At 40.8% G+C, this 12,273-nt stretch overlaps 1 protein-coding gene across 1 annotated transcript in view; it reads right to left on the bottom strand.

Annotated features, from left to right (window-relative positions):
• Positions 1–12,273, bottom strand: part of lama2 (laminin, alpha 2) — a 98,192-nt gene that overhangs the window by 13,582 nt on the left and 72,337 nt on the right. The window contains exons 40-45 of the mRNA XM_084560984.1: positions 12,055–12,066; positions 11,088–11,314; positions 9,754–10,025; positions 8,162–8,215; positions 3,234–3,385; positions 2,966–3,142 (exon numbers count right to left, since the gene is read on the bottom strand). Coding sequence (XP_084417110.1) covers positions 2,966–3,142; positions 3,234–3,385; positions 8,162–8,215; positions 9,754–10,025; positions 11,088–11,314; positions 12,055–12,066 — 894 coding nt within the window. The remainder of the gene's footprint in view (positions 1–2,965; positions 3,143–3,233; positions 3,386–8,161; positions 8,216–9,753; positions 10,026–11,087; positions 11,315–12,054; positions 12,067–12,273) is intronic.

The following is a 12,273-nucleotide window of genomic DNA, read 5'->3' as shown; positions in this document are numbered from 1 at the left end:
GAAAGTGTTTGTAAAAAGGCAGCTGATTGGATAAACCACCTGTCCATCATAAGAGAGTGCCAAAATACACAACAGGTAGCAGTCTGAAGTATTTCAAAGCTAGCAAGCAGTTACTGTAGCTAGCTATGTAGTTAGCATGTTAGTAGATCATTTTTGGTGTCTCTATAAGGACAATGTGGCCATCACAGCTGAAAAATGGGTGTGTTATAGGTGTAGTGGTCACTCCTTCAGATGTTGAAAGTTATGGCTATTGTCTATAGTCTCATTGGCTTGCACCACAGGGGATCAGCTGACAACCCATAGCTTGGGTCTGGCAAGTTGGACTGTTGTGTGATTTTGTGATCGCATAAACTAACTATCCGATTTAGCCCTGACTGGTCGCTACCAACACCAAACAATATCCTGAAAGGATATGAGGCCTCTAACTGATAATGGTCACCATTCATTGGAGAAAGAGAACAAGGAAAAAATAAAACAGTTGCCCATAACAGAAGGTAGGTATCTAACCGTTAAGAGACAGTCGTCGTGTAAGTATCTGGTCATTAACAAACACTAGTCAAGCAAATTGCTGATGGGTTACACACACAGATATTCCTATTTAAACCTGAACTCCCCACTAGTCCCTTTAAAACTGAAGATACTTGATGAAATGTCTTCAAGAATTCTCAACCAAGTCCAGTTTCTTTAACATTGTTGGATATCCTGAAGGGACGGGGAGCTAAGAAGATAGTGAACTTGTAAAGAGTAATTCAATGTAACAGCAAAGGAGTGAACCTACTGGGGAAGTGAAAACTTTCAGACTCATCTCTGTAAAATAGTTTGGTGTTCACTCTGAACACAAGGGTCAGGGTCATATATACTGTATAAATCAATATATGTAATATTTACTATGTGAAGGAACTTAGTCATCCAGGTCATGGTATATGGGAAAAAAACAAAACAAAAGGCAACTGGACTTCTTTGCGTTTTTCTTGAAGATGTTTTCCACTCATCCAAGTAGCTTCTTGAGTTCTAAATGACTGTGGGTGGTGCCCACTCGCATTGCACTGGTCCTTTAACCACCAGATACTCTGTAATTAGAGGAATTAGTTTTGGCCATATTTTAACCCCAATGAATGCTACTCTAATGATCCATCATGTCAGGGTAGGTACCTCAAGAACATAGAAAGGAAATGCACACAAATGAGGACTGTGTTACAGCCAGATGTAGATTGGGTAGTTACAAGTGTTGGGGTGAAATGAGGATGAGCAACAGACAAACAGAAGCAAACATAAACACACACACAAAGATGAAGGGGTGTAATTTGAGTTATGAGCGTGTTTATGATGTCGGACAGCTCTATTACTGCTGTTCAGGCAGAGAGAGACGCTGCCTTTATCATCATCATCATCATCAACAACAACACTACCATCATGACCTCCAGCCATCCTGTTAACTGCTCTTTAACCCAGCATTGTATGACGGCCAAGAGTCCTGTTGTCCACTAGCACAAAATATTACAGGGTGATCATTAGGATTGTGAATTGTCCTGACCGAATACTGAAATAGGTTTAAGGAAATAGAAGGTTTACTGCAAAATAGGGGTGAACTGGTCTTTAGACTTGGAGTTTAACATATTAAAAGACAGCTGACTATCCCAGTGTGTAGGTTTAGATGAGAAAAACTATTTGTACCTGTTGAAATTCTTATTAGTTTAAGGATGTGACGCAATTACTAAAGTTTTAGGTGTAAAATGTAAGGGCGAAGCACTAACTCTGAAATACCCGCAGCAGCTTTAAAACCACGGGCTGTACATAAATGTTGGACATAGACACAGGGATATTACTCATTTGAAGTTTTGAGTTTGATATTTGACAGGAGGGAGGCGCTGGGGAGGAGCGGGGCATGCATCTGTCTGAGACCCCAAGAACGATTAGTCTATCACTCATGGCCAGAGTAGTTAATCAAGCCGGGCACGCAACAAAACACACCTCTTGTTGGGGATTCATAGGTATTTAATTACGATCAAAAGAGGTGATAACGCTAATAACATCAAAATGATTTGTGGAAAAAACATTTTATCTCAGTCATGAGCAAAAAGTGAATGAAAAGAGTTGACAATTGTTGCATGGACGTCTGTGGGAATCATAGGTTTTTTGGAGCCAGAATCCAGTGGTATTACGATTCAGAGTACTTCAGTATTGGCTTCACATCCAGCTAACCAGGTGGCTACTGCCAACTTTTATATACCATCTATGGGTAAAACACATAGACTGTATATAAATATGGACAAAGCATCGCCACTTCCTCGCATTAGCTAAACTGACGCTATTTTCCCGGGGATACGGGCGGCGCCATCTTGCGAGTTTGGAGCCAGAGCTTGTGCAGTACGGCCCAGGAGTGGAGCCCAATGAACCGCTCACACCTCTGCCATGCTCACTCACGTTTTCGTTTATTTAATACAAAGCAATGTTGGATTATACACTGTACTTATTTTATTTATTTATTTATTTTTTACAACTCTCCTACGGGACTACTTTACGGAGTGGTTGGCATGGCAACTGGTAGTCGCCATTCTGTGACATCCTGTTTCCATAGCATCAGCTAAAACGAAACATATCACAATTATATTAACTACCTAAAATGATAGAAACCATCCTTGAAAAAGAAAAAAAAAACATTATGTGATGTATACTTTCGTGTTTTAGTTCGGCCAAAGTCCCATCCACTAACATGGAGGGGGTGGAGCTTATGACCTAGACTGCAGACAGTCACCAGGGGGAGCTCTATTTGATTAGGTTTCACTTTTGAGGAGCAATTCCACCGTCCATCTTTATAACATCTTTAAAACCTGTACAACCCAACAACCCAAGATCATGCCTTCATAACAAATAATAAAAAAATCTAATTCACAAGATTTCATGTGCAAAAAAACTAACTTTGGCACCGTGTTCCAACAAACTTGCTGTGTAACATTTCACTTACACAGAGTTGACCATGAGGTTCCAAATACATCCCTGGAACGGGACGTTGGCTTTGTTGGTCGTCTGCTCCACTTGTGCGGGAATACCACCGAGGAAGATGCGCTGCAACCTCATCGGCTGGTCATTGGGAAGCGATGCCTCCCTCTTGGCCTCCTCGTCCACCTGTACTGAAAATGATCTGGTGGAAACGCACAAGTGGATTAGCCAAAAATAAGCCTTAAATGGTATTAAAAAAAAAAAAGCAAACCTCCACGGCAATACACACTAACCTGCCGGGCAGCCTCTCAATGCGCAGCAAATGCTCTTTGCCATCATTCAGTATGCCTTGCTCAGGTCGTCTAATGACACGACGCGGACTGTGGCTGCCGGTAAACACCAAGACCTCCAGAGAGCCTTTGCTCAGCATGACTGAGAGGTAGGGCTGGAAAAAATAACAAAAAAAAACAAAACAAAAAATGTTATTTACTGTGGGAAAGTGTACATCCAAACTACTGTCAGAACACAGAACCGGAGGAGAGGAGGTGAAACACATTTCCAGCTTCCATATGCTCTATATAACCAACAAAAAAGCCAACTCATTCAGCGTTACTGAGTGATGAGGCTTGAAAAGAGGATATATTAGTCTTTATTTTGACAAGTGCAAGCGTGGGTGTGTTTTTTTTTTTTAAAAATGTAACCTTTATGTAACCAAGAAAACACTGTTGAGTCACAGGCTAAAAGGGAAAACACGAGTCGAAATGCTCGGCAAGGCCAAACATATATAGACATGTTACTGATGATTTAATGAGAGAGAGAAAAAAAAATGCACACAAGAATCTGATTAAAGATAGAGAGATAACTTTGAATGGAGCCTTAAAAACGAAAGGCTCCAAAAGTTCATTCTTGACCTTGGAGGCAGCGACTTGACAAAAACAACTATTCAGCCATCTTTAAACTGTAAAAGCCCCTTTCTTTTTTGTCAACCCTAAGAGCCGAAGAGCGAATGAATGCCCCGGACTACCAACAGAACAGGTGAAACATAATCAGCATATTCCAGCTTCAAAAGCATTTCCAAAGCTGCTGCTTCAATATCACAGTGAAAATGTGCATAACTGGGATTAAACGCCATCACAACTGTACAAATGATTGTCAGGATGAGGAGGGAAAGGGTAAAGAAAGGACACAAGAAAAGCAGACAGATAAGAAGTGAAGAGAGGAGAAAAGACAAACAGGAGGGAAGACAGACCGGATTAGAGCAGCAGAGAAAAGGCAAAAGGGGAAAGGGGAGATGAGTAGGGGGGAGATGAGAAGGGGAGAGACGCGGGAGCATACAGAGAAAAATTGGGGGAAGTAAGAGAGAGAGAGAGAGAGAGAGAGGTAGAGAGGTAGGAGAGGAGTGAAGAGGACGGGGAGCAGGGAGGAAAGGATAACAAGAGATGAGAGGAACAGAGAGGAGAGGATAATAGGGGGAAGAGATGAGAGGGCAGAGAGCAAAACAGCGAGCGAGATAGAGATGGGGAGAGAGAGAAAGAGCGAAACAGACAGAGAGGTGTTAGAGAGCAGTGGTGCAGGGTCAGGCTAATTTGAATTTTAATTCACTGTGTGCCAGAGGGCGAAGTGGGAGACAATTTACCACCTGAAAATGGAATTTCAATTTGAGGTCGGGGGACAAATTGAACTGAGATGTAGCTACAACATGGCTCGCGCCGCGCCGTCTCACACTCATACACAGACACAAAAGCATGCTCCCACACACACAGACACGCACACACAAAACACACACACACACAGGTGTACAGACACGTGTCACACAGACAGACAAAGGCAGACTATTACAAATGAAGGGACTCGTACAAAAGTGTACACAGTGAGGGGAAGCTTCAGACAGACACACACGGAGACAGACAGGCATACATGAAAACTATGTAGCTGAAGACTGGGACGCTAACATGCATTCAATGACCTTTAAATGCAGCAACCAGGAATGTACTAAACAAACATTTCACACTTTTACTTTTCAAGTGTTTGTGCTAATTTTGGTTAATTGTTCATTGCCTGTGCGTGCTATGGAGCACGGCGGTGTTGTGCATGAACGCCGTTCATAATTTTGTGAACTGAACGCATAATTTTTCCAACTGTGAGCGTAGACGTGAGTTTCGCTCAATCTGGAGGGAAATAACAACGTTCACCCCCGTTCAGTAAAGAAAAAAAAGTTTTATGATAGCTGTCAGCCGACACACGATTTACGGCATACAGGATGGCTGGTGCAGCTGAAAGAGAATCCGCCTCTGGCACCGCAGAAGCAACTGATCCACACAATTAGCTGAGTTATTTCCTAGTACATACTACAGTCAGTGGTTATTCAAAAAAGAAGCCAGTCAGAAGTCAGAGATTCTATTAAACAAGAGTAGTGCGAAGCTGCTCATATATATATATATATATATATATATATATATATGAAACAGAAAAAATGAAAGTGAAATGTTCATTTTAGAATTAAAAAATGTGAACTATGAACTTGAACTAGTTCACTTTTTATCTGTGCGAACTGAACTTTGAACTAGTTCTTGTTTAGTGTGAACTAGCATGAATAGCCTGTTAAATGTAATCTGAATATGCTTTGCATTATGATATCTTGAATGCACATTATTGCACCTACATGCACCTTAATAATCCTTCCTATGTATATAATATATATTTACTTCTGTGTCTATTTCTTGTCCATTTGTTCATATGCTAATTTTGTAAATTTTTTGCTTACAGAAATCTTACTAGATTTGTCCTTATATTTACTTCTATTTTAAATTTCTTTCTTATTTTATCTTTCTCTTTACTCGTGGTTCTCAAGAGCTACTGTGACCAAGCAATTTCCCTTGTGGATGAATAAAGTCCATCTGAGTCTAAATAACCGTTAATGAGTTTAAATTGCGGGGTGGCACAGTGGTGTGGTGGTTAGCGCTGATGCCTCACAGCAAGAAGAGTTTGCATGTTCTCCCTGAGTCTGCATTGGTGATTTTAAATTGGTCGTAGGTGAATAGTTGTCTGTCTCTCTGTGTTAGCCCTGCGATAGACTGGGGTACACCAGTCTAGTACCCCGCCTCTCATCCGATGACAGCTGGGATAGGCTCCAGCCCCCCTCCGCGACCCTTCGCAGGACAAGCAGTTACAGAATGACTTTTCCATTAGAAGGTGTGTGACAGCTAAGAAACTTTTCTTTTATAGAATTAGTCATGGTGGGATGGGAAACAAGTTGCCAGTAGACTTTTGAGAGGAGCTGGTTTCACGGGCATCACCTCTGATATCAGCTTTTGCCATTAAAACGACAACTGCCTCTGGTTTAGTCAAGCCACAGCAACGCAGCCTGACACATTTGTGATATGTGATCCAAGCTGTCGATTGGCTCTCGCCTGTAAATTATAAATGCATATCATGGATATCGGACTGCTGCTCGGTCACTTGAGATCTTGGAAACTATTCACAGTTTTATTATTTATTTTATAGACCATATAGTTATTTCACTAAACAAAATAATCAGGAAGATACTCAATAATAATAGTTATGCGCAGCCCTATTAATGACATCAGGTGGCCAGTTGCTGAGATTATATTTAGGTTAGCTGTGGGCAAGTATTGTCATGCACAACCATGTGTTCTGCTCAAACTGCAGAGGTCAAATAAGCAAGTCAAACGCCATTATGGGACGGCGCTCAAATGAACGCTACGGTCTGGATGGTAAGCAACAATGGCTGACGTTAATTGCAAAGACTGAAACTCAAAAGGCTGAGCTTGCTTGAGCTTACTGCGTGAGTTAAGTCCCTAAATCTCTTCAGTAAATATTTAATTCTGTTTACTATTATTTCTGTTTCTGTTTCTTGCACACATATGCAAATCTTGTACATTTTTGCTTAAAGTAACTTACATACTTATTTATTTTTATGTGCAGCTGAGCTACTGTTACATTTGCATAATTCCTAAAAAAACAAAGAAAGGTAGTATCTTTTAAGAGAGTTCAGTCTTCATATTCTCTAACAATTACCACAGAAACCTGTTGTTTTATCCAGAAGTATGACTTCACTGATAATCCTTCTATGACGCTACATGCTGTGTGGTGAAGCTCCTCATATACAGTCTACGGCTGTTATATTTATTCTCTGACCTATGTCTCTCCTTTGAGCTTATCTCCATCTCTCTCTCTTTTCAATACACACTGTTTTAGAGCTTCTCTTATTCTGCTTTAAGCTACACTCTTTAATTCCATCTGCCCTCTGTGTTCATCCTCTCGTTCCCATTCGTCCAGCCTTTTCACCGTTCCCCTTTCTCCTCCGTTATCCTCCTCTCATCTCCTTCGGTTTTCCTTTCGGCTCTTTCTCCTCCATCCTTGCTTTCACCTCTAAATCTCCCACCTCTATCCCTCCATCCTTTTGTCTCCCGTCCCCTTCTCTCTCCTTCCGCCTCTCTCCGCGTCCCTCTCTAAAACAGCCATTAGTCAGGGCCAAGTTGAGTTGATGGTGTTTTTAACCTCGCTTAACCTTTCTCCACACACACACACGCGCACGCAGCCTGCCTGCCTGCCAGCGTAGTTAGTAAAAATAGATTTATGCGTCCAACAAGCAGTGATGATGGATAAGCTAGAGGTAACCCTCTGTCCCCCGCTCTGCCTCGCAAACATGTACACGCTCTCCATTCTGCATTCATGTGAGCAATGTCCTCACATCCAGCGAGACAAACGTATGCACAAACATGGAAGTACATGTTGTTTTTAAGAGAGACAAAATACTGGATTTATTTATTTAGCAATGTCACAGAGTGTAGTGTAAGTGTGTGGCATGTGTGTCTATCTGTGTATGTGTGTGTGCGTTTCGAGCTGAGAGACAATCTAATCAGCATAGTTGCCAACAGACTGAAATCTCATTAATATGCACTCATGGGAACTTAATTCACTTAGAGTAAAGGTGCTTGTGTGCTTGTATGCGCGCGTTAGCATAGTCAGCTAAAAGCTAAGATTGCCACTGTACCGAACGGACAGTTACTAAAGGGAATGTGTCACTGCGCACCTGTAAATGGGTAACACTGTGAGGGAGTTCTGGATAAAACACAATCCAATTAGCCAAGTTGCCAACAAAATGCAAATCTCATTAATATGCACTTATGTAACCGTCATTCACTTAGGGAGAAGGGGGGGTAGCGTTTGGGTGCACATTAGCCGGAGTTGGACTCACCTCCCCTGACTGCCGTCTTCTCCTCTTTGAGCTCAAGACGTTGGCGTTGCGGGCCTGTGGTGAAAAGAGTTTCAGAAAAATGTGAGGCGGCTTAATGTTTTACTTTTACGTCCCCATACTTTCTTGACTTTTCCTTTAAAGTGACCGATGTAACTGTTAAACTATCTATGAAGGAAAACCTTGTTTTTTTATAGCAGACAAATAAACTGCATAGTGTATCTGTAAAGACTAAAGTAACATTAGAGACATAATCTATAAATACACCAATATGTAAACTACACCGATCAGGCATAACATTATGACCACCTTCCTAATATTGTGCAGGTCTCCCTTGTGCCTCCAAAACAGTTGTGACTCATCAGAGAATGGACATGGACCTTCTGAGGGTGTCCTGTGGTGTCTGGCAACAGGATGTTGTTAGTGGGGGCCTTTGGGTCCAATGGGTTGAGGGGAGGGGCCTCTGTGGATCATCCCACAGATACTTGACCAGTTCGGGATCTAGTGAATTTGGAGGCCAGGTCAACACCTTGTGCTGTTCTTCATGTTTTTTTTTTAGTTGTTCCTAAAGCATTTTTGTGTGTGTGTCCTGCTGGGGATGGCTGCTGCCATCAAGGAGTGTCATTGCTATGGGGTGGGGGTCTAGGTGGGTGCTACATGTCTAAGTAACATCCACACGAATGCCGAGTTCAAAAGTTTCCCAGCAGAACATGAATTGTCACAAGATGGTCAATGTCATTTGCTTTGGTCATAATGTTGTGGCTGATCGGTGTATGTTTTTTTTTTTCCATACTTCATAAAATCCTAGTATGCACTATGCTACTAATAACAGAAAATAACACAATATAATGTAAACAAAGTACATTTCTATTAATGTTACCTTCTTAGTGGGTGTTAGCAACTTTTTGAATAATAAAAATAATATACAGGTTATTTTCCAGTTACACTTAAAACAAGAAGTTGAAGTTAAATTAAATGGTAAATGGCCTAGTTTTTATATACCGCTTTTCTACCTATTGGTACTCAAAGCACTTTATACTCACAGGTGCATCTACCCATTCACTCACACAAGCACATGATTATGAGAATTGTTTGAAGAGTTTAAATAAAAAGTGGAAAAATCCAATGGTAGAAGTTCTGCTTATTATTTAATGGAAGGTTAGCAAAAGAATAAATTGACCAAATAATACTAAATAACTGAGGGATTCATTATCTAATAAAACAAAAATCAATAGATGTATGAGTCTTTTGTAGTCAGTCCTAGTGTCTAACCTCACTTTTTTCAACTGTATTTTGGCGTTCACCTATTAAATAGGTACAGGTATTTCAGATTTCAGTTCATTTCGGTGTATGGTCTGAGCTGCTATTTATACATAGTTATTTAAACAGAACATCATTTTACAATTTATTTAATTTATTTTTCATTTTAATTTTAGGAAATTAGGCATGGAACCACATAAAATAAAGTGCCAGTCTTCAATTTTTAGCAAACTGCTCAGCGTACTCAAAACTCGCTTAGAACTATAGTGTTCACTGCAACTGTACTGACATGTCTCTGTGTTTAAAAAAAAAAAAAAAAAAGATGGAAAAGGAACCTGCTGGTTGGTGGGTGAAGCTCCACCCACTGCAAGCAGGATGGTCCCGGTGTCAGCCAGGGTGTTGAACGACAAGCTGATCTCCGTGCCGACGGCCAGCGACAGCCCGCTAAGCTCGATGTACCCTGGCTTAGAGAAGCTGACGGCGTACAGGTTCTGTAAGACACGGGAGAAAGAGTGGATGAGTGGTTTAGTTAAAAGATGTAGACGCATAATAAAGACGCTTGAAAAGTAGAGGTTGTGAAAAAATGAGTGAGTTTGGCTGATCAAAACTATGTGACCATCACAGACTTTTACCAAGGTTTACTCACAAAAGAGACTAATTCTAGAGGTGTGCTATGCAACGTTATCCATGTCCGACTTCTTTGACAGGTTGTATAATGGATTTCTGTCTCTCTCTCTCACACACACAATCATGGTTCCATCCCTTCAGAGGATGCTGACTTGAAATACACCAATTAACCATAGCCCAAACAGCCCTGACCCCTTGAGGCATGGACTCCACTAGATCTCTAAAGGTATTGGGCAGGATCTGGCATCAAGCTTTTAGCGACATCCAGCACAAGTTGTATCGCTCATGTGCCCACTGAACACGCTTCCAGCAGTGAGCAGGAGTCAGCATGGATACCCAGACTGGTATGCGGCTCATATGCAATGCATTATGTGCTCTGACACCTTTCTATCAGAACCGGCATTGTCTCTAGCAATTTGAGCTACGCTAATTCGTCTGTTGGATTTGACCACACTGACCAGCCTTCAGTCCCCTCAGCTTATACGCGCACCGTGAGCACGGCTGCTTTGGGTATTTTGAGTATGCATGAATGGTACAAGTGTATAGAAATCAGATTAAATGCCTTGTATGGCATTGGAAACTGCATCATCAATTCAATAGAAGTGTATGTGTGCGTTGACACACGCGAACGCCGCACTCATAAAAAGCAATTGAAGAATGTGTATATGTATTAGGACATGTATTGAGACACACACACACATATAAATGTGTGTGTGGGAGAAAACCGGGCTTTGCCTTTTTTGACCTTTAGTCCTTTCTGTTTTATTCCCTGCAGAAAACCACGTTCCTGAATGAAGCTATGTAAAAAGCAGCCCCAAGTGAATGGCAAATAAGAATAAAAGGGAGGCACTCAATTAAAAAAATGTAAAGGACGCAAGGTCAGGAATGGATGAACATGATGAATACATGTCAAGGCCTTTTCAAAACTAATATTTAAGGTATGTCATGTTAATTCATCTACCTTCTATTCACTCACTCTTATTCATACATGATAACTACTCTGTAATTGCAAATGTTCCTCGGAGATTTTGAACTTTTGCACGCACAATAAAGAATCTACAATAAGGCACATAAATAAAAGTTTTAAACTTTAAATCTCTCTCCACAGTGTAAATACTGAGTACAACAAAGTGGAACCCCCCACTTACCTCGACATAACATCCTTTCGTGACCCCAGTGTAATCGGAGCTGCTGAGGAGATTATATGGAGTTGTGGAGATCTCAATCTCCCGTAGACAGCCTGCATACCTCTTCAGGTTGACCTCTGACCTATAAAGAAGGAATAATAAAAATAACATTTAGTACAGAGCGTTTAGAGATGAAGAAAACGAAACTGTGGTGCCTTAGCAGTGCAGTGTCATAAAAAATAGGTGAACTGATGCAGCGGTGAAATTAATGCATCACTTATCCAGAAGCAGAGTGACGCCTGGACGTCAGCAACAATCTGAATATGCCGTTTGTCCTTGGTCATAAACTGAGATTTGTGTTTTGTTGTAATCTATTTTCAGGCTTCTAATGTGGCATCTAATCTGGTATTGTCCTGGTTGGTTATTCAGTCAGAAGGGAAATAAAATCAACCCTCAGATGATATTTAGACATCCGATGGTAGATTGAACATGTTGTAATACACCTTTTGTTTTTTTGTTTTTTTAAATAGTTTTCACTGAGTTGATGTTGTAGCACTGCCAACACTGTTACTTGTCAGGCTCCAGAAAGTGCCAGATCTGCCTATAAAATACAATTTGAATATGATTACTGCGCTAAAGCGGGCTACAAATGAGAAATTCAGCCTAAAATGTCGCCGAACAAACGTCAAATTCTGATTAATAAGCACAGAGAAAGTGATTTCCAGCAGCTATGTGGAGGAGCAGGAGGCTTCACTGGGCAGCGGAGAATTAATACACATGGACTATAATACATCAGCAAGGCTAGCCTCATGCAAAGATAATTGATTTCATTTTTAGATACATTTTTATTACAGTTTATTTTTATTCATTTAGTTTATTTACCTGGCTCTCATGCTGTCAAGACAAAACATGATATAAAAGCATTAGCACACACATTTTCAGCTTGTGAATGGTGTAACACACTGTAAACTACAGTTTGTTTTTTAATGATAGGCAAGTTTGCAGTGTCTGATTGTACTTGATCGACAATGACAGTGGGAAATAACAGCCTAAGAAAACTAATTTAACTTCAAAAGAGGTTTGAGATGAATGTGATTCCAT

This window comes from Chelon labrosus (genome assembly GCF_963514085.1).
Source record: "Chelon labrosus genome assembly, chromosome: 14".
Classification (NCBI taxonomy): Eukaryota; Metazoa; Chordata; class Actinopteri; order Mugiliformes; family Mugilidae; genus Chelon; species Chelon labrosus.
Note: the sequence above shows the minus strand (reverse complement) of the source record. Positions and strands in the feature narration are given on the sequence as shown.